Source organism: Pseudopodoces humilis, chromosome 10 (genome assembly GCF_049639895.1).
Source record: "Pseudopodoces humilis isolate 2021_Gansu_Grassland_sample_001 chromosome 10, ASM4963989v1, whole genome shotgun sequence".
Lineage (NCBI taxonomy): Eukaryota > Metazoa > Chordata > Aves > Passeriformes > Paridae > Pseudopodoces > Pseudopodoces humilis.
The window spans coordinates 10,858,780-10,882,299 of NC_142209.1; the positions used below are offsets into that span (position 1 = coordinate 10,858,780).

The 23,520-nt window shown below is 40.1% G+C and overlaps 1 protein-coding gene across 3 annotated transcripts in view; it reads left to right on the forward strand.

The window, feature by feature from the left end:
* Positions 1–242: 242 nt before the first annotated feature.
* VAV3 (vav guanine nucleotide exchange factor 3) overlaps positions 243–23,520 on the forward strand; it is a 153,974-nt gene continuing 130,696 nt past the window's right edge. For 2 of the 3 annotated variants that reach the window (XM_005520924.3, XM_014250905.2), the window contains exon 1: positions 243–493. In XM_005520924.3, the coding sequence (XP_005520981.1) occupies positions 290–493 (204 nt within the window). In that variant the 5' untranslated portion in view covers positions 243–289. Of the gene's footprint in view, positions 494–819; positions 855–23,520 lie in introns of those variants that run through there. The other variant, XM_088060523.1, reaches the window with a different exon arrangement.

Here is a 23,520-nt window from a genome sequence, read left to right on the forward strand (position 1 = left end):
TTATGCCATCATCGGGCGAGAAGACGAGGCGAGCACCTTCACGGATCGGCCTTAGGAGCTGCCGGGCCCGGGGTGACGGCGGCTGTCCTCGCCCATCGCTGTCCCCTCCCGCGGGGCCGCCGGGCAGGTGCGGGTGCCGGGCTGTGCTGGGCGGGCGCGGTGAGGGCGGTGGCAGCGGCCGGGCCCGCCTCCCGGGGCGGGCGTGGGCCGGGCCGGGCCGGCCTCGCTAGCGGCGGCGGCGGGAGGGCGCAGCAGGGGCTGCCGCGGCCGCAGCGGCGCGGTGGCGGGGATGGAGCCCTGGAAGCAGTGCGGGCAGTGGCTGATCAGCTGCAAGGTGCTGCCGCCCAACCATCGGGTGACCTGGGACACGGCCCAGGTCTTCGACCTGGCGCAGACCCTGCGCGACGGCGTCCTGCTCTGCCAGCTGCTCAACAACCTCCGCAGTCACTCCATCAACCTCAAGGAGATCAACCTGCGCCCTCAGATGTCCCAGGTGAGGCCGCTGCCCGCAGCCCCTGTCCGCCACTCGTGTCCGCCACCTTGGCGCTTTGCCTCGCGGCTTGTGGCGGCGCGGGACCCGCGGGTGCCCGCTGCCCGTCTGCAGCCCGGAGCCTCCGCGCCTGAGGGCGGTGAGCGTCAGCCCAGCCCGGGGCGCTGCTCTCCGGGCACCTTCCCTGCGCCGTGCGGCCGTCCAGCCCGGGCTCGGCGCGTCCCGTGCCGGGCAGGGCGGAGCTGGCGGCCCCCGAAACCTCCGTGAGGGCTCGTCGTTCGCAACGGGAGGCGGTCCGGGCGGGAGCGCCCCGGGCCCGTCATGGGGCGGTCGTGCTAAGGAGAAGTTCCTGCGGTAGACCCGGGTCAGCAATTTAACATCTGTGTGCGTTACTGTTTAATGTGAACGGGTTACAAATCAAGCGACCTCTTGCTACGAGTTTTCCTGGCCGCTCCGAGGGACGTTGGGGGGGAGCGGAGGGCACCGGGCCGCCGTGGCCGGGAAGCTGAGCCCGCCCGGGGAGCTGAGCCCGCCGGGAGCGGCGAAGGCAGGGCAGGGGCTGTGGGAAGCGGCGGGTGAAGAAGCCCCGGTAGCGCCAGTCAGCTGCTCTTCCCAGCTTTTTGTGACTTACGGAGCTGAATGGAGAAGACTGATTAGTAATGAGAAATCGTGATCTTGATAGCTGGTTGCCTGTGTAGTACTATATATATATATATACACATTTCTTTATTCAGGCCTTTTTATTTTTGGCTTTTGAATTTGATACTTGGAGTCATTATTTAATCCTTAAGTATAATTCCTAATTCAGTTTTTAGTTGAGACTGATGTTTTGTTATTGTGACTGATAAAGTTGGTTTCAGATATCGAGATAGGATTATATTAATAATTCAGGAAGAGACTATATATACTTGACTTCCTGTCAGTGCTTCGTGCACACCTATGCCTCGGCAGAGATAGTGGCAGCCAAGCAGATATTGTCTGGAAGGAAACTAACTTCTGAGCCTGAGATGTGTTTTAAAACATTGAGAGACAGATACACTGTAACATTTCAGTGTTGTGGTTCTCTTTTTGATTTGTAGTAATACATATTGCCATTCACATTTAGGATGCTGGCAAAAAGCAGTAGAGTGAATTACACTACTTTGTCCATGTCTCTGTTGATGTTTGCTTACAAACCCAGTTATTTTATTTCTTATTAATTCTTTCTTTTCATAGCTATGTTTTTTTTACCAAGGTGATGTTTTCTGGAAGCTCAGAGTGCAAAAAGGAAAAATGCAGTTCATCTAGTCAAAGCTCTGAGATTCTTGCACTACATGTGAATGCTATGAAGGCTATCTCTGTGTACTTGAGAGCTCAAGTGCCTGCTTGAATGACATATACAGAGGCAATACTTCATCTGAGTGATGGAGCACAAAGGGTGGGCTTCTCTGGTAGAAATTCAGTTCAGTTTTTTTCTCTGAACCATTACAACTTGTGACTTTCAGCAGTTGCTAAATCAGAGCCTTGGTTTATATTTGTTTTCTTTTAATGAACTAGCAATTTGTCATCATGATATTACACAGTATTTTTGAGATGGCTAACTCATTGCATCAACTTGAATTCTAGATTAATGTTGATTATCTGGACCACTAAATTCTATTTTTGATGAATTAAAACCATGGTGGTCTTCTTCTGTCTACTAAATGGAAGTTATCAAAATGCTCTCTTGTCTTCTTTGTTAGAGCAGTTTTGGGAATCAAGATTAATATTTATTTCTCTAAGTATGTTTGAACTACAGATTACAATTGTAGATCTTAAATTATTTACAACTGTTGTCTCTTTGTCCACTGTATGTCTGTACCCCACAGTGCTGCAGACTGCTCTCTCCAGTGGTGCATTTTTCTGCCCTACACCGATTTTACCCTTTAAACAAAGGGAACTGTTGCTGGATCAAAATCTGTCATGGATAACTCTACATAGTGTTGAATTTACTGTGATTTACCTTTGTGCTCTGCAAGTTCAAGATTTGGTGATCTTAGTGAGGTTCTGTGGGGGTTTTGAAAAGCAGGCACCCTTTCTGCTAGAAATGATCACTCAAGTGTAAATTTCAAAAATTGTTGAAATTGAAATTCTGCCAGTTGCTCGTAATTTGTGGTTGAGACTGTAAAGAGCTTATAGTGATAACTTCTGGAGAAGTCTCAATGGTTTGAAGATTATTCAGTTGGTGAGATCTGCTTGGAGTTGTGCCGTAAGCTGTGAGTTTTGTCAGAGTAGTACTTGTCAGTAAACTAATACTGTATCATAGATGATTACTGCATCATAGTAGATTTTAAAATCTAAATTTAGATTTAGATTTGCATCATCAAGTTGCTGTATCGTCTTGGGGTCTTGTAGAAACACTAGTTAGCTCACCTTTACTTGTGAGGTAACGAGTTGTAGGCACTGGAGGCAGAGCAGGGTTGTCATTAGGATGGAAATTCTTTCCCACAGACTGCAGAGTCTGTCTGAAACTGCTGCTGTGCCTGCTATGCTTAGCTGAGCTATTTGAACTTCATATGGCCCTCATCCCTCATCTTCTAGAACTCAGCTGCAGCTCCCGTACTCCCTGACCTGATGATGTTTTCTAAGTCTTAGAACTCAGTAACTTAGTAAGATCTTAGTAAGAGTCAGGGGACTCTTACTGCACAGTTTTTTTTAATCAATACAGAGTGAGAAAAGTAGATGAAGGCTTCATGAATGGGCCTCATTGAGGGCAGACTTTGAGTTTGGTCTTGTCTCTTACTGCGGTTGATGTTTTTCAGGCCTTTCTCTATGAACCAAGTTTTCATGTCTTGGGGACTACTTACAAATGCAGCAGCTCCAAAGAACGAGAAGGTGAGAGGTAGTGCCTTAGGCAGACCTGGGAGTCTGATGTAAACATCAAGTCTTTTCCATTTTGTTACATATTTCTTTTTTCAGAATAAATGCGGCAGATCCCATGTCAGTGATGCTCGTCAGCTTTGCCTGGTAGTCCTTGGTAACGCCTTATAAGCCACATCAAAAGTGTAGAGGGATTGTGACTGATGCTGAGGTACCAAATGATGTATTTTGGTGGAATCTGTTTCAAACAGGAGCACTGTTGCTTTTCTGGGGCAGGAGTAGAAACTGAGATTGATGATGCTCAGCACTGCAACACAAATGTGCTTGACCAAATGGCATGGGGTGTGTTTTATGGGCTGGCTAGCATGGGGAACCACGTGCCTTTGTCCCATCAGCAGCCGTGCACCTTGTGTCACAGCTGTTCTCATGGGTGGGCTGTTTTATGTGTTTGAGACCTGTGGATTCTGCCCCTTTACCTTTTTGGAGATAATGCCTGTGCAAGAGAAATGTCTGAGTGGCTTTAGGCTGTAAAACATTGGGGTTTAAACCTTTCGAATGCTGGCTGTTTTCATCTGTGTTACTGTATGTTTGTGAAAATATGTATATTTGGTTAGTGTCCATTGAAGAGCAGAAGCTGATTCAGTCAGTTACACTTTCCAGAAAGTGAGCCTCAGATGTTAAAACTATAAACCTTGCATATATAAAAGCTAAGCAGCATTGAGCCTTTCTCTTCTGGATTGCCAGCTCAGTGCTGCTGGGTTCCTGTCTGAGAAACTGGTGTGTCTTGGTGTGAGGTCCCCTGTGAAAAATTACATGTGGGCTTTGTAGAGGTTGGAAAGTTAGATTCAGGGACATGCATGTCCAGGGCTGCTTTTTTTTTTTTTCTTTTTTTTCCCCCACTTTGAACAGAACAGGAAAATGTTGGTTCTGCTAAGAGCCCTTGTGTCAAAGCTCAAACTCACTTTGCTGTTTGAACTTCCACAAACTAACAACTTGAGTTACTTCAACCTGTGTGTGCCATCAGAAAAGGAAATGTAAGGGATGGATCAAGTAATGCCTTTTGGCCTTTAACTGTAGGGGAGCCTGCCTGATTCAGTTAGTGTTGTGAAAGTGGTCTTATTGCAGGCAGCAAACACTTTAACACTGTCACTATAGCTGCTGGGAATGGAGTTAGAAGGTGGAATGTGCTAAAATGATTAAGGGAGGTGTGACTGGAGGTGTGTTGCAGGGTTCCCCTGAAGTGGAGCATCAGTCCCTGGTGACTGTGAGACAGAAGATGGAGCACTGAAGCTCAGCATCTGTGTCTTCAGAGCTGTTCACTGTAGTCATTCACTTTCCTCAGATGCTGCCTCTTGGCTAACTGGTGAAAGTAATAAAAATAGAGGTGCTCCGTAACAGAAAGTACTAATCCTAATGTTTAATCATAATCAGACAAGAATTTAAGTAATTTATCATCAGAAATGTAAAACCTAAACAAATGGATTATGATGGATTTGCAGAATGTGTCATCTTTTTAATGCTGATCTTTTATCTTTAATACTTTGCAAGCTACTTTTGAAATGTTTTTTGCAAGGCATTTAGTTAACTTGTGAGAGATTGCTAAACAGGAAAACAGCACTTAATGCAATACTGGCATGGGAGTTTACCTAAAGGGGATGTTGACATAGATTAAATATTAAAAATAACAATTTCCTATTGTGCTAATAAAAATAAACAAAATATCCATCACTTAGTATTAAAAGTTCAAATACTTTCTAATTTTAGGAAGTTATTTTTTTTGGTGTGACCATATTGTCCAAAGGAAGTTGGTTATCTTTGTCATCCATGCCATATGTTGGTGTGGTGACAGAGCTTTTGTGCAGGGGTTCATTTTTCTTGGTTCCAGTGGTATCAGGTAGTCTCAGGATATGTGTATTGCTGAGTAAGATAAACCTCCCTGTTTCCTCTGATCCTGCATTTGGCTTGGAGCTTCCCCATTCCCCCAGCTGACAGCCCTGATCTCCTGCCCTGAGTGTGCAACACTCTGTAGCCTCCCTGCAGGTGGGTATGCTGTGTTTCCTTGTTATGTTTGGAGCTAGGAAGTACTACATAGATCCATTTAGATTAATACAGTTTTTCTGAAACCGTAAAACTTCTTGGGCTTGAACAAGAGTTTAGAAATGGTTCACTTTTTGGCAGTGTAGAAACAAGAAATGTATTTAACTGCCCCCTATTCTTGAGTATTTGAATCTCACTGTATATTCACATACATTTAAAATAATTCAATTGTTTTAAAAATATTTTTTTAGCTTTTCAAATGTTTTCAGTCTCCTTGCTTACTTGCTGATACTTCAGTCCACTTAACATCTTTACCACATTTAGCTTTATTTCCATGATTCATTTAAATGAAAACTATATATATGGCCATAAGAGATATAATTCAGAAAAAGTATATTTATTCATGTGTAAGTTATGTGTACATATGCATATCTTATATGTGTTGGACTTGATAAAATATTTAGAACAAATATTTGTTCAAAGCAAAACCTTAATATGACCTCTATTTTGTTCTAAGAAAAGACTGTGATGAAAAAGTAGTGATCTGGTTTTTCTAGGTAATTCTTCCTACCTTAGAAAGGTGAAGAAAATAGCTCTTGAAAACTGATGTAATGATTTTAATTGATTCACATTATTCTTTTATTTGATTCTTTTTTTGTCAGGGGAAGGGAAAACTGTACTTGTACTCCATGGTAAAGCTTATTTTACATGCTATATTTATCATACAGTTATTAAATGCAGCATATGCATCTTGCCAAGAGATGTCTCAAATGTTCCCTTCTGCACAAAATTTTGGTGTTCTGGCAGCCATGTAATGCATTAATAGAAGAAATATTCGTGCCGGTTTCTCACAGAGGCTGTAGCGTCTGCCAGGAGTGGATGATATAAATTAATGTCTGTGTATGGCATGCTGCTGTGTCATGCTGGAAAAGCTGAGTTTTTTTCTGAGTAGTGTTTGACAAAGGTGGGAGACCTGTGATAGTGGCAAGTTGAAGGACTGCTTATGAAAAGAAACAAATCAAAAGGGTTAAAAGAGGAGAGATAGATATACAAAAAGTAGGAGGATATAATCAAGGGAAACAATATTAGCTAGAGAGAATGCTCATAAGAAGTTAGGAAGCTGGTTTGAAAAGGATATCAGCAAGCAAGACACTGAAGATTTTGATAATAATTGCAAGATAAGTACAGAAAACCATTCTTGGATATGCCGTGTTATTCTTTAATTATAATTGATAGTGGCTTAATCATTGCTGGCATGCCAGTCTCTGTTGTAATGTGCTGCCTGAGGCCTGTGAGGTGCAGGAGGTTATTTGCCAGGCTGCAGCACTGCACATCAGGCTGGGTTAGCAAAAAACAGCAGTACAGTTTGTGCATTGGGGAGATAGAGGGTCTTGGGTTTCTCACATGCATCTTTTTCCACTCTCCTTTGAAGGTCAAAAGAGCTGATGAAGTCATCGTTGTAAAAAAGGAAATAGAGAGGGCAAGGAGAGAAAGGGCTGCAAGGTGAGAGAGAGGCAGGGCTGCTGCCAGGGCTGAGGGGCAGAGCCTGCAAGGGAGTGTGGTGGTGCATCCTTCCTGGCCATGGCAGCAGGGCCCTGGCTCTCACTGTGTGGGTACTGGAGCAGGGTTAGCCAGGAGCAGCAGCCGGCAGGCACAAAAGTCTTCCAGAGCCCGGGTTGATACTGGTGACATAGCGGAGAGCCTTCTGCTGGGGTAATGTTGGAGCTGACCCAGAGGGGAACTGGATGAGTGTGTGTGGCTGTGAAGGAAAGCTGCTGGGGTGTGCTCCCCTCTGTGCGCTGCCACGTGCTGGGGGAGAGGACAGCAACTGTCCAGACCTGAGTGTGTCACCGCCTGGAGGAGGCAGGGAAATCCTGGCTCGTGCCATGATTGTGTGGGTATCTGAGTACAGAGGAATAAGTATTGTTTTATTAGATCAGTGATAGTTTTATCTTCTTTTAGTTTTGCTTTATATAGAGGTGTCAGATTTTGAACTCGTTCCCTCAATACTAAAATTGTACCTCTAGTTCTTAAAAGACCGAACGGAACAAAATCCCCCATCAAAAACCTTTGATATTTTCTTCTGCTTTCTGTTGCTGTGAAGCAGCATTGCAGTACTTGATAAGTATTTGAGTATTATGGAATGAGATGGAAATCTCATTCCCTAATACTTCTTAGCAATGCTTAGCACTACCTTACACTGAATTATTTCAGTATTTCAAAAAATCAGTTTCACAGAGAAATATGAATTGATGTGCAGTTTATCAAATGGCTATTAATTTCTTTCCCTTTTTAGTGTACTTGGCAACATCTGGAGCTACCTTTTCTTGCCTCTTATTTTGCCCTGGCAAGTCATGTTTAAGACTTGAGGCATTATGAAATACCAGCTGTTTGCTAAGACTTATGATATGTAAAATGCAATCTGAACTAACATCTGTATAGTAAGGATTTGAATTTTTATATTTAAGAGAAAAGTGTTTTCTCAAAGCTCAGTGAATGCAACTGGCTTCAGTTTACCACATCTTTTGGAAGAATATTGGTCAATAACTCTTTTTTGTCATCCTATACTAAATGTCAATAGTGAATGTCCTGGTAACATGAAACACTGAAGGACTGCTAGTAGGATATTTGTTTCTCTGTATATTCATAACATGAAACATTAGACAGAAATTGCACACTATAGAGGTATTGTAGCAATTTGTATAAAAGCCACTGGTGTACTGTTTAAAATGCTCTTGCAGACTACAGGTATGGTTATATTACAATCCAAAATATTTTTTGCCTTTACTTTCATTCAGAATTTTATTTTATAATTGGTTAATGAATATTCAGTTAATCTGTCAGCTTGTTTCTTTGCTCATTCTATTCCTGAAACTTATTTTAAATCATGCAGAGATTATGGTATAGCCCCACAGAAACAAATAAAACAAACAAAAATTAGATTTGCTATAATCAAAAATTTTTGAAAAAACTCCAACCAACCCAACCCAAAAACACCCAACAAAGCAAGGCATTTATTAAAGCATATTTTTAACTGGTAAAATTTAGCAGAACAAGATGATTTGTATTTCCAAAATCCTTAGATATGCCCTTTAGTTCTTGGTACCATCAAATTTAGCTATTTGTTTTTGAGTTGTATAATGGTATGTGCTGTATAATCTACACCTAGGGTATTTTGTACCATTGCTTGTTCCTTCATTCACACTCTTGCTACATAGAAAGAAGCCTGAGAGTCAACTGAAATAGAATTATTAGAACTTGGCCCTTAAAAATGTTAATTGCCAAAGCAGTCTGACTTCTCTGTTATGTAGGAAACTTGAAGGTAAAATTAAGGAATGAACGTGTTATTTTGCTTGTACACAGTGGCATCATCATAGCTTGTATAATTCCTTGTGCTCTGCTTGTGTGTTAGCAGCCAAGATTTAAATTGTACTTACGTGATCCAGTGACTGACTTCAAATTCCCAGCAGCTACTGCCTCATGTAGCAATGATGCCTTATATCAGCTGATAAAAGGCCATGAGGACCATGGTATTTTTCCCTCTGAATTTCTCAGGATCTATGAATAAGGAGGTCTGATTCCAGCACAGAGAAGGTTAAAGGCAGATGGAGGACCACACCTTCTCTGCACTCATGTACCCTCAGATTTTAGGTGTCTCTGGATGGAGGTATGGTGCTGACATAGTGCTACCATGTGAATTGTAACTTGAAGTGAATGCTCATTAATCCCACTTATCTGTGTAGGATTTACACCAAGATTTGAATTTCTTTTCCCTGGAAAAAAGTAGAGCATAGGAAACACCAGAGAGAGTGCTCAAACTATTGCTATTGCCTGCAGCATCTATCGCTCTCAAAATAGAAAGAGTGAGACTCCCTGAGGTGCCCTTGCAGGCTGCTTCCTTTGGGCTTATGGTCAGTTGATGTGTGGTTGGTTGAAAAGGGATTTCTGCCAAGCTTTTAAAACCTAACTTATATTGAGGAAGCTATTTTGAAAACCTCTTCATGCTACTTTGTGGCTCAAGTTTTGCATTTCACAGTAGTACCAGTTTTGCTAAATTGTGTGAAGTTGTGTGCAGAAATATTTAGGTTTCACTTTGTCTTAATGGTTTACCTTCCACGTACATGCATAAAGTGATGCAGAATGTCAGGTTGGATCACATTCTTTTCTGAATTGGGAAGTTCTTATTTTTAAACATTGTTGAAAATTCCTGCTAAGCTTCGATTGCCCACTTTCCTTTTCTCTCTCTCTTTTTTTTTTTTTTTCTTTTGTCTGGATCTCACTTAGCTTTTTGCTTGATGTAAAGTAACAATTTTTGGGCCATACCCCAGAGGGCTTGTTTGGGATGTGTGTATGTACTCTCAGTGGTGTTTGGTTTGATTGAATTTCTAGAGCATTTTTAAAAGTGCAGAGCATGTTCAAATCTTAAGTGGTCTTTAACAGGTGTGTAATGTTCTGAGGTTTTATGGGAGTCCTAAACAGGGTTAACTTAAGCCATTTTGTTTTGAGTTCTGCCATTCCTGATCTTCTTTTTCTCCATCACAAAGAGGGCAGTGCACATTTAGCTACCCAGTGCCTTGATGTTAATCACTACAAGTAGTCATGAGAAAGTTATTCAGGGTCTGTGTTCATTCAGTTTGAATTTGTGTTTGGCAGTGCTGAATATGGTGATGCATCTTCTCTGTGGATTCTGCTGAGGCTGCTGGTTCCACTGCAAGTATGCTGAACAGATGGCACTCTTTGTAAAGCTGAGGTTTAGCTCCCCAATTGTTCTCAGTGATGCCTTCAAGCAGTATTGTTGGTTAGAAGGACTGTGTGTTAGAAAGTGCTGGAAGCTACTGGTACTGTGCTGGTGCAGGTTTTATGAAGCTCTATGGAAGTGACTCCTGTAATCCTGTTGGAATGACTCTATAGTTGTATCACAGACCTATAGTTTCACTTTCTGCTGAAGACCTTGGTGAATTGATCAGCTGAGACGGAAGGCTTTGCTGCCTGGGACATTTATCTGTTAATGCAGAGGGTGATGGGAGAGTGTGGGTGCAGGGGTAGCTGAGCCATGCTGGGGACAGGGTGGGCTGCACTTCGTGAGAAACTCCTGAGAAGCACACTGGAAAATATTTCAATTTGTGTGTCTTCCCAGCTATAATTGCTCAGATTCATAGACCTCTGGGGAATCTGCTTAATTTAAGCTATCTGCTTTCTCTTTTCTGAGAATGTAGGTTTTTGTAGCTTTGAAGCCCCATAGCACATCATGTTATTTCAAGAGCACAAGCTCTAGCAATATTAATGTAATGTGAATTATTCTCTGGTGTTAAAAATACCTGCTATGAAATTAAAAAAAATACATAATTTTAAAAAAAGAAATTATAAATTATTTGCCATGACCAATGGGAGAAACATAGGAAAACAATAACTAATTAAAATGTCCTGAAACAAGAGGGGGAACGTATTATGTAACACTGTCTCTTAGTACACCTCACAAGAAATAGGCCTGAGGAGTGGATCCTTCCATCAGTACTATTACAGTAATGGTGAGTGCATGTGGCCTCTGCTTAGCAGTGATGAAAGGCTTAGATGTTCTTTGGGGCAAAATTGCTGTCTTGGTGGGGTTTGTCCGAGTAGGTCTTCTTAAAATATTTGTTGTGTTAATTAAGGACTTGTTCTTTCTGGCACAGAACCTGTGTCCATTTCCATGCAGTGGAATGGCTTTTTAAAAATGCTTGTCCAGTTTCGTGGCCCAAAATGCAGGACCACAAATATATTTTGCTAAATGTTTAGGTTTGGAAATAACTTCTAAATGATGTATCTTTTCATTCCAGTGAGAAACAAGTGATTTCATCTAATGTTGTGTCTAATCTAAAATTTGTGGTGAAGCAGTTCAGCAGGAAAATTAGCCCTGAAAATGCCATTCTTAATGGAGATGTTCTTAAAACTATTTGGAAAAGAAATGTGGTAGTATTCAGCTTTTCCTGTTTTGTGCTGAAGAGTATTAATAGTTTGACCTCAAAATCCAGTGTTTCAATAAAGTCATGTTAAAGTTTAATGAACTTAAATGCCTTTCATCTTGATTTGAAAGAACAGCAGATTTTGAAATGTTGGAGTTTCTGCAGAAGATTTCATTTTCCTGACAGGTCTGCTAGTGACAACCTTTTTCTAATCTTCCCTGTTTCTCATATTTTTCTACCTTGACTCCTGTGGCTTGATCTCACCTATCAGATACCCAGACTGCTCTGTTCTTAATAAGAAGTACTGCTGTGATGGGTCTGGGATTTTTAAAATTACCATTATTTTTCCCACCTTTCCTTCTTGTCTGTCATTCTCATTTGTTTTGACTCATCTGTTCTGCAGCTTGTTTGTGCTTGTGCTGTGTCCTCTCAAACTGGTCTGTATTACTTTCACATTCTACATTTGCTTTCCCCTCCCACTTGTGTTTTCTTTTCCTGCCAGTGCATCTGTTTCCTCTTTCACTTCTTTCCTGATGCTCTTTCTTCCGTTCAACTGTTTCCCCTGCCCTGTTGTCTTCACTGTTCCTGTTGGCTTCGTCCCTCTGCAGATTGTCTGAAATCTGTTTCCTGCGTGGCTAAGAGCGCATCTCCTTCGGAAGCTGCATGGAGGAGTGTGCTGGGCACGAGGGCTCTGGTGGAACTTGTGCTTTTAGGACCCGTGAAAAAGGGATTCAAGGCACCAGACAGTGCTTGACCAGCAATCTCATGCTGGGCTATTTTAAACTGCTTTTCAGTAACTACTTTTGGTAAATAATGATTGCTTTGCTTTTACCCATTATTTAAAAAAATTCTGCTGCAAAGCTTTGGCTGCAACTGGGAAGCAACATATGTGACTGTGTCCCCAGAATTGTTTTGCTGCTTTGCTCCAGGTGACTGGGCAGATCACTCTGGTGAAATGATGAGGATAAAAGATAGCGCTGGCAGCCCATAGGGTGAATCAAGACTGGAAACTAGTTCTTTTCAAAGGCAGCAGCACTTGATTCCCGCCCTTGTCCCCAGCCTCTGGAGGTTTGTGCCACCATGCCAGTGCTTAAGCAATACTATTCTGTGATTGTGTCGTGAGGGAGCAGGTGGGGTTTGGAATGGCAGCTATTTTTAAACACTTCTTAGATTGATTTTCAGGGTTGCTTGCAAGGCAGAAATAGCCAGTCCCACTAGCCAGGACCTTCATCCTGCATCTCCTGTGTGTTGGACATCAGTCTCAGTGGTTTCTGTGTCTTTCCAGTGAGTTCCATTCACTCTTCAGAGGCTGATAGACATAAGAATTATATTTCTGCTTCCCAGACTCACTATTTACACTCAAAGTGGGATAACACTACACTGAGTATCTGTATTGTGAGATACAAGCTGCTACACAATGATGTCCCTGAGGGCTTAACTTGATAGTGAATAGTTGGTTTCTTCAGGTTTCTGCAGTTTTGCTTGTTTGCTCTCTGTGGATGGACACAGTCTTCATAGGCCTGGTATAACTCAAGGAAGTTGCAGGCAGAGAAGTGGGTGATGCCCAGCTGGTTATTCCATGGGAGTGGATGTGCTTTCAGTGAAAATTCAGGATGGTCAAGGCATCAGTGACCACTAACTGTTCTGTAAATGTGCACCTTTTGTTTGGTTTGAAGTAGTTCAATGTTACCATTTGTGAGTTATTTTTTTTAAAGGTTCTCATGGGACTAAATTAATTTTTTTTCATGCAGTTTCCCAGTTTAATGGAGAACATACATTTAAAGAGTATTTATTATCATACTCATCCCTTTATGCTGGCTAATGTTATGGTTTCATACAATTTGAAGTACTAGAGCAGCTTTAAACTGTTTGTTTCATGATGAGATACTGATGAGAACTTAATCCAGGTCAATGATTTTTGTAGTTTAGTATTGGATCTTAATCCAGGTCAGTGATTTTTTTACTTTGATACTGGATCTTTCATAACTTGTGAATAATTTGCCTCAGATACCCTTTCAGAACTGAAATATACTGCTGTGAGGAAGTGGCTTTTGCTTAGTTTTCTATCATGCTTTCCTCATCAAAGTTCTCTTTGTAAAGTCTAGCCTGCTCTTTTATGCTTCCTTTAACTTTCTTTACTGTATATAATTGTGAGAAGGACTTTAACTAGAGAAATTGTTATTAAAATTTGTTCTACTCTAATTTAGTTATATTCTTTTCCCACCATTATAATTTCTCTGTATTTTCTTACGAATTATTAGTGTCCCAAGTGGAAAATAAACTAGGGATCTTGACTGGCTATAGATTTCACTGGGGGGAGCACATGATGAACAAATAGTTTGTGTGTGGTGGTTTTTTTTCACTCCCTCAACTGGCTTTGAAATGGGTATTTTTTTTTTAATAAAACCTTTTGAGTTTTCATAGCAGTAGTCACTGACAAAAAGAAGTGATTTCCATATTGTTGTGTTAGGAGGTCCTTGGATTTCCTGTGCATGTTCTTCAGCGTCCTCTATTGCATACAAAAAATTACCACATTTAGCAGACAGTAACTTGACTTGTTTTGACAGATAAGGAAATGGGACAATTTACTTTTTGCTAGTTCTCTGCAGCAGTCAAAAAAATTAATCAGAAACACCCTTGAGTGGTAAGGCATACTGGTATTGAAAAGGGAATGTAATTTGAACCAGTTTATTATTATTATTATATTCATTATTTATTATTACTATTTATTTATAACCTGCCATCCTTAAAGTGTCACTTTCCCTGTGAATTCCAGAGAGCAAACTTGTACAAGCTTCAGGTTGTGTTTGTTGATGTCAGGGTGTATACCTGGCAGGCATTAGCAGGTGTGTACCTTGTGTCTCCTCCAGAGAGAGAGCGAGCTCCTTTCTGCCCTGAGGAGAATCTTCTAGGTGGGAAGATTAGAGCAGAGAGGCTGTGGGAGAGTTTGTCAAGAATTTGTGTGGTGTGTCCTGATGGGGTGGCCTCTTGCTGGTAGCAGATCTGGGCAGATTTTGGTAGAGCTGTGCGTCATGTTCAGAGGATCAGTTTGGTCAGTTGTGTGTGGCACAGCTGTTTTCAGCTGCTGAGCAATGAGTCACAAACTTGTGAGTTTCCAGTCCTTGCTAAAGAAAATACCCGTGTAGCTGCTCTTGTGGTTTCATTTAGAAATAAGTGAGCAGCGCAAGAGTTAAATACTTAGATTAACTAGGTAGTAACAACTATATACTGATTTCTGTTTTTTTTTTTTTAATTGAGAAGTGGAATGTTATTGTCACAAATGGAAAATGTTTCTGAAAAAAGTGAACAGGATTTGAATACAAATATTTCCTGAATCATAAGGCCGGAACATTTTTTGCAAGTGTCTATTGTAATTGTTTTGCCTAATTACTCTCCTGTCCTTGTTTCACATAACCTCACTTATTCTGATCTATTAAAAGGCTGTTGCTGAATAATTTTTCTGTCTGGTTGTTCACACTAAATTATCATCTTTCAACAGATCAAACAAGTTTGTCTTCTGCTGCATGGATTCCATGCTGCTATTCTGCTTATCTGACTTAAAGGCAAGAATCAGCCTTGCAGTATTGTCATGTCCATTTTTCTGAAAATCACTGTTGTTGCTTCTGCAGTGCTGAGAACCGTCTCCATAGAGGGACAGAGGAAGATCTGTCATTGTTATAAATTCCCTGTTACAAATTGCATATCTATTGATTTTGTTATTCTTTCTAATCTTGTCTCAATAAGCTATTATGCCTTTTAGAAGGTAGTAACAAATCTAGGATCGTACTGTGTTTTATTTAGATTTAATTTTATTTAGCTGGTTAGTCTCTAGAACAAAACAATACTAAACCAAACCAGACATAAAACTCAGTTTTCTAGACAAAATTTAGGCTTCCTAGATATTCTTACAGCTTAGTTCCAACGTTTGCATTCAATATGTTATTTAAAAACCACCTAAGGAACCATTTGTGTTGAAGTGATGTTCTGTTAGGCATTTAGGAAGCTGATGCTTGTTCAGAGGCCTGGAAGTATGTTACAGCAGCTGCTTGTACTGCTTCTGTATGTGTTCTTTTGTATAACAGGTTTAAAAAAATGTTTGCCTACAGTTCGCAGGCAGATGCTTTCACTGTCCCTATGTTAGGTTGTATGTTTTCCTTTATGTATGCATCAGTGCCAAAACCAGTTATGGATTACTGCTCATGCAGAAATTTTTACCCATGACAAGAGTTTTATGTAGATTTGCATAAATAGCCAGTATCTTGCTGTGATTTTGGTGTGCCTTTTTAAACCTAATGTTGTTGGTGATACTACATTTAAGATGACAGGGATGTACTTATGCAACCAATTTAAATGGTATTGTGCTATCATACACTGCTACTAAATTACTGAATATTTAATTAATTTGTTCTACATGCATGACCACCTTAGATTTTAATAGGATTAATTTTATGAATAAAACAGGATCCAGCTCTCTTCTCTCACTAAGTTCAGAAGACCAACAGAGCACTGAATGAGGACCCCCCAAGTTAGTGGTTTTCAGGTTGTCTTGGTAGATTAACTTTTCTGGCCCTGTTGTGTATGTGTCTTGTAAATTTAAGAGATATGAAAATACAACCATGAAACTAACAGTGATAATTTATACAGCCCTTCTTTCAGGAATGAGGAATACCTTTTACAGGTGCTTTTAAAATGCTTCAGGAAATTCTGTTTTCGTGAGGTCACCAGTATGTGTGCAGTGTTGCTCTGAAGTCATTCAGCTGAGTCAGTAGCATAAAGACTGAGATGAGTTGTTCACTTTTAAATGATCTTTAACACAGTTCATCATCTAGATGACACTTGGAATAATGTGACAAAACTCAAAGCACATTGTTCTTTAATAATTAAAATTATTATTTTGGTGCAATGTTCTGTAGTTCTCTACCCACAGTGATTGCGTACCAAGAGAGTGGAAACCTCTTGTTTCCAAGTGGCAAGATACTTGTACTTGACAAGGTGTTGGTGGCAGAGTGCCCTGGGTGGTTATTGAAGTGGGGCTTTCATGTGAGTGACTTCAGTTCTGTGCTCTGAACTCCTGGGCTCCATCAGCACCCCATGATTTTTGCAGTCTATATTGCAGGAACTGCCAAGACACAGTTATAGTAAAGCTTCTGCCAGTATGGCTGGGGCCTGTTGCACTGCTGAAGGGTTTAGTCATTGTGGGATCTGAGGCTTGAGGCTCAGTGGAGACACTAAGCTTGCTCTGCACCTTGGGCTTCGTGCTGCTCTCTTGTTGAAAAGGCAGCTTTCTTGTGTCATCTTTTATGGTCTCCCATGGACTTTACCATCTTTTCACAATTATGTTGGGTCCTTTATGGAACCTGCCTTCATGTTGTTTATAATGTTTATAATGAGCCATTTGAAACAACCATCTATGTTACGGTTATTTAAGAACAGTTTTCTTAATTGGATTGTAGAAAAATATGATATTAGTATCTTAAGACTCAGCACATAGTATGGCTCAGTAATGCAGACTTCTCACTGGTGCTCACGTATTCCATTTAATACCTCAATTGTACTGCATCAAATTGCTCAGCAGAATAAGAGTCCAGATGATACTAAATTATACTCTGCTGCTCAGGTTTCAAAGTATGTGGTTTAGTCACAATTTGATTATTTCCGGCTATTAACAAATTCTCACTTGTGCTCTAGGATTTTAATTTTTTTCTTTTCATATTTTCATAAATCTTCATTCTCATAAGACCGTGCTCATAATTGTTTTAGTCTGTGAGATGCCAAATTGACATCCTTTGAAATGATGTTTTGGACCATTTCTTGGTGTATCTCAACTGTTATTATGAGACAAGATACCAGTATGATTTAGCTGTCTCATGAAATGGGACACATATAGGGGTGACAGATGAATTTCTATGAGCATCCACTTACTTGCCTCTGCTGAGATGATCACAGCTGTTAATTCATTCTGGTGGAAGTAGGTATTTATGCAATTTTGACACATCTCCCACACAAGTTTGGGTTGCCTTCAATGATGTGTTTAATTTCATTTTGGCAAACAGCTTGAAGTGAGTGAATGCAGCCTTTTAAACAGCAAGCATCTATGATGGTGTACAACTGGAATGCTTTATGTCAGCTTAACCTTTCTTTCACTGTTTGTCAGCCTTCTTAAGGAAAGAAGCCTACTGCAGCTTCACAAAGATTCATCTGATTTTAAGTTGGTGGTGTAAATCAAGGTTCTAAAACTTACCAATTCTTGTGTTATACAGATACTTCCCTTGAATCCCTATATTACATGTCACTGAAAATTAAATACAGTACTGGCTGGATTTCAGAGTGACCTGGTGGAAAACAGTTGTGGGTAGAAAGATGTTTCTACATTTTTAGATTTGTATTTTAACTGTCTTTTCCCTCAGGATTTTTGGAACTCTTAATGTTTTTGTGTCCTATTTATCACAGGAATTGCAGCTGTGGATAAAACCACATAAAATCCAATGATGAGATTTAGTATCTCATCACTGACATCTGGACTAGATTCTTCAGAACAGTAGTCTGTTCCCAAAGGTAGCAGTGGAGGTTGTAGTACTCAGGGAATTTTGCAAAATGCATGTGCTGAAGCTTGTTTTGTGCTCCAAGCATTCATTATGCTCTTATGCATTATGGCTCATTATGCCATTGCAGTCTGCTGCATAAGCCTCAGTACTCCAGTAATCTGTGGTTGTGGGCTTCTGTTTTAAAAAGGTTGTAATAAAATGACAAAAGTTCAGACAAGGGCAGTATAGGTTTTCGATTGTATTAAGCAATAGAAAATGAAGCATTTGTCAGCTTTTGGCAAGAGGCAACATGGAGAGAGACCGAGAGGCCTGAGAAAAGAGAAAATTATTTGCTATCCTTTCCAGTGTGGAAACAGAGGGGCTGTCCAATGGAAGTGCTAGGTAGCACTTTTGAGATGCCAACTGTATGGCACTCAATGTAGGAAGGATGGCATTTGGTGGCAGCTCATTATGTTGAAGCTCCAGGGAACATCACAAGGTGTAAAAATGTAGTCAGTACACTATACAACCACTGAGATTTTGCCTCCGGTCCTGCAAATTTACTTTTGGAGTTTATTTTCCATTCATGACTATTCCCAGTGGTTTGTGGGTTGGGCTTCTGGATTTACCTGTTCTACTTACTTGACTTGCAATCCTTGAGAAGTATTTTCTGAATATTTTGGAAACCCCTGTCCTTGCCACGGAGAGCATGGTCTAATAAACTGCAAACCTGAAGTGACACACCAGCAAAAATAGAACGTGGATTTTTAAAATAGGTTACTAGAGGACAGTCAGATTCATATTGGGCAATTTGTAGAGAGCTGTACTTGCATCCTTAAGGTCTTGCTAGGAATTTATTCCATGACCTTAAGAGTTTAGAAAAGAATACACATATGCAATTCAAAAAAACATTTAAAGTATTTAATGGATCATGCATGTTAACACTAATGACTGTTAATAAGAATATTGTTCCTTCCTTGTGGAAATCAAAGACCTAGTACATGATCTGTATCTGCTGGTAAGAAATGGAGAAGCATAGACATTATTTGGCTAGGTTCACCTTTAATAGGAACTGACAACCCTGTGTAGGTCATCAGCAGCCCCCTCCCCTCCCCAGTTGTGTTGAATTTCCATGCAGGATTCAGTGCTGACAGTTTTGAGAATTTTTTAAATGCTTAGAAAAGAACAGGTTAGAATATGCTGACTTAAAAATGCTCTTGAACCCACACTCTAGGTGTTTGTAAAGGAATTACAAAGTCAAGGTCCAGGTCTGGCTTGTAGGGCCTGTGTTCAGGGCGCTACAGCTACAAGTTATTCACAAAGGAGATCCAGTTCAGATGGTGAATTCAGTCGTGCTTACTTTTTAGGTGTGGGATGGAAATAAGTGAAAGAGATTGTGTTTCTGTAATGGAGCTGAAGTCAGGTGTGGATCCCTAGTGAATTCTCTGCCTTTAGCCTATGTGGCAGATTTTTGTTACACCTTCATAGGGCTCCTACAGGGCTCACCCCAAAATTAATTTCCCTTGTACGGGTATAGGGAAAGTAAGAGGTTTTCTCATGTTATTGCACTAACATTAGAGACTTGATAGAAACCAAGCGCAGTCATGAATAAAAGATACCACGATACAATAGAAGCAGCTTTTTAGTGTGCCAGGCTAACAATATGTAACAGATGTGTTGGGTGTTCTTTTTTGCACAGATGTGAAGATTTGTGTTTCATACCGTTTCTGTAAGGTTTTTCATGGTTTCAGTGAGAATATAATTTTTGTTTCCTTTGAGTGTAAAAGCGTTGAGAAATAATTAGTTTGAGGCTTTCCATTCCTTTTGCTGTTTAAATGTATCAGTTAAGCTGGAGGCTTTAGGGTTCCCCCCCACCCTACAATAAGCTAAAATCCTTTAGGTAGGTATAGGCTTGGATGTGTCTGACAAGTGCTAATATTTAATCAACCAAGTTGAAATGTGAATGATTAAAAAGTGTGTGTTGGGACCAATGGTCATACATCCAAGTAGGAAATTAGTGTCCTTAACAGTTTTGCTGTTTACAGAAGCAGTTTTCCGTGTCACAATTTTAAGTACACCTTATGGCACAGTGTCTACTGTCTTACTTTAAATGCCAGTTTCATAAACAGTTTTGCCTAGAGCATTTTAACACCAAAATGTAAACACATTATTTTCTTTTGTTTGGCTTTTATTTCATGTCTCACTCAATGTAATCATTAATGAGTCAGGTATTTTGTTGTTTCAGTGCTCTTTGCTCCTGGATCTCTCTTTTAGTCTATTTTGATTTTCTTTTTTAAACTTTTGTTTTAGTGTGTGTCTGCTCCTTTCCTGTTCTTTTTCCTGGCATCCTCTTTTCATTTCCTTGTTGCTGTCTTCCTCTGTTCATGTTGTTCTTAGGACTATTTTCCATGTTCCCTTTGCCTTCATTCTTTTTGCATTTGCTTGTAAAACACTCAGATCTTTCTCAAAAGACATTTCAGAGGTGCAGCCTTGGGATATAAGACAGATAGCCCTACTTATTTGAAAAGGTAAGTAAGTACAGGAATTCCCTAGCTGATCTCTTTGTGCTTTACATGCTTAATACTGTGTTCCAGTTGCTGTTTTTTGGGAAGATACTGCAAAATAGGTTTAGTTAAGTCTTGCTAGTGGGGAACCAAGGGCTACTCTAAAAATTGCCCTTTGCAACAGGGTGCTCTCCTGAGTTCTTCCACCCCTGTCCTCTTGCCAGGACCCAAGGAATTCCTGTAGTTGGGGATTAATGGTCTAAGTATTCCCATGTATTGCCAGTTTCATGGCTTGTGGGAGCACTTGACTTCAGGGACACAGAGAATTTCAATGTTTCTTTGCCCTCACTTGTTCCACTAATGCTATAATGCCAAGGAGAGAGTCAGTAATGCATAACAATTCCTGAACTTCTTTCCCTGCCCTCTATTCACTACATATCAGTATTAATAGAAGTGGAGCATCCTTTGTGCTTCCTCAGCTTTTTTTCAAGTTTCAATTTCCATCTTCTTTCTTTGAAGCACAGAGAAGAGCAAACGTACATAAACAAAACTTCATACTCAAGCCAAAATGCAATAGGCACAATTGAATAGTAGTCAGTTAGGAATTTTAAGAGCTTTCCTATGAATATTTAATTACTACATTAACTGAGCAAATAAAGAACTTGTTATTAATATTCATACAGTGTTAGCAGTGGTTCAGAGGAATTTAATATGTTTTATAGTTCATAAAGCATTTTGTGCTGTGCAGGCCTTCAAAGAATGCCCGCATCTGGAAAGGTAATAACATTACAGATCTCCCTAGCTGCTCCTTAATCCTATGAATTATGGAGTGTCTGTTGTTCTTTGCATGGCACATTTCCTAGTAAAATTTTTCAGTTATGTAATGGTATCAGAACCTTAAGCAACTCTACAAAGAGCTCAGTGTGGTGTCTCTTCCATATTTATTAGTGTACCTGCTTTGTGGCTTTTTGAAAGCAAAGTTGGGGAGGTATTTAACATTTGCCTGGTTTGCCTCTGCTTAGAGATTTAGAAATATTGATCCTCTGAATTATTGAGGTGGTTTGCAGAACAAGAGGTCAAATGCAGAACATAAAACTTAATTCCTTTGATGGGAATGATGTGTTCCTATGTGTGTTAGTTTCTTTTTTAAATGTAATTTGTAAGTTAATAGATTTTATCTAAGTAAGAAAAAGAATGATGCTTACTTGCCTAGTAGCCTCCATTTGCTTATTGAAAATAGGAGCACTCATTCTCTTGTGTTGACTAGGTCTTCAGATTCCTTATGGGCCTTTTGCCTTCATTTAGTAAGACTCTGCCTTGAAAGATTTTTTTTCCCAAGAAAAGCTGCACACATATGAACAAGAAAAATGTTACAAATGCTATTACTGAGTTTGATAATTGCTCTTTTCTCTCTTGCTGGCTTATGAAAAGACATTAATAGATGTTGAATTAAGACTTCATCAGTGGGTCCATACTTCATTCACTTACAAATCCTTACAGCTATTTTTTACTGCCTGCAGTGATAATTACTCCTTTTGGCAGAGCAGAACTAATCTAATATACTTTGGCTGCTGAAATCTGTGTAGAGCCAGCAATGATTTCTGTGTTGAATTGTTAACCCTGACTGTACAATTCTGTCAGTACCACAGCGAGGCTTTGTCTGATTATCTAGTAATCTAGTGTTAATTAACATACAGATAGAAAAAAAAAATAAAATTGTGACATCTAGTAGAAGTATAATGTACTCCTATTTTGGTAACCCTCCTTTTGGGATTGTTCTGTCAAAGATGGCATGTGTTGGGAAACTGTCTGCACTGGCTTATGGAAAAGAGCTCTTGATATATGAGCACCTGTAACTCTACCCGATTTTCTCCCTTTCTTGGATGTGGCTGAAAGAATTGTAAGGCAGCTGAAGTTTCCTGTGCATGCACACCGTGCAGGAACTGATGAAACCCTTGGATCTTTAGTTACTGTTTCTCTTTATGTGTGTATGTTCAAGGCACAGTTTTGGTCTTGCTGCTGTGTACCTTTGCAATGGTGACAGGATCTTGACTTGGTGACTAGAGGTGATGGTGCTGTTTGCTCACATTAGCCAGTTCTGGGATCTCAAATATGGACTCAGCAGGATTTGAACTGCATTTTTATGAAGTTTATGCTGTTTCTATCAGCACAGTCATTGCAGCAAATACTGAAACAAGTGAGAAGACATGAATCTGCAGCCCTCAGGGCATTAATGAAATTCTTGAAGGAAATTTTGAGAAGTTCTATTTTGGTGCTTTCTTTCACTGAAACAACTTGCACTTATCAATCTTGGTGACAGAATGTACAAAAGCAATTCTTCCAGTTAAATCCATTATGGAAATTTTCACATTTCTCCTCTTGCTTAACAGGTGTAAGTGCAGCGTTTTCCTTTTTGCATATATTCTCAGGAACAGAGTGGAAATAAAAATGAGAGATTCTCAGCTAATCTGTTCTCATCATTTCAGGAACAGACAGGAAAGGCCAGGAACTCATGTTTTGTAGTAAACACTGAGGGTGTAGAAAGAGCATTTAAGTGTTAAGGCAGTGGTCTGCTCTTCTGTTCTTCTGACTTCTATTCTTGTATAACTCTGCTTTTCTAAGAACACAAATAACCAATAGAAAACTCTCACATAATCACAAATCTGAATATGCTTCCTTGCATGTAACATCAGTATTTCACAAATTAAAAAACAAAGCAATCATACCTTCTGAGATGTGTGAATTGAATCCAAATTTTCTCCTCTCGTTGCTTCTTTTATATATTTGTTTTGAAAGTCTGGCCTTTCCTCGGCTATTTTGCTATAACATGCTTGCTGTAATGTAAAATGCCATTACTTTTTGGTTTTGCATATAAGACTTTTTAAAGACAAGACAGAGGAAAATAACTGCAGCTGTGTAGTTTATAAAGTGCTGCCATTTAGAGGATGAACAGGAGGGGAAGACTACAGGAATTTCTGTGATTGACATGCCTTATTTCTTCCACAGGAGATAAAGTGGATTTAGTGGGCAATGGGCTAAGTAGAGTTACTTTTCTATGTTTTTTACTCTTTTATCATAGCTTCTACATGATGGTGGCTAGGAGCAACTGGCCACAGTCCTTATGCAGTTATTGGGAGCCTCCTGAAGTCTGTGTGGTGCTGGGAACTCAACATACCAGTGAAGTG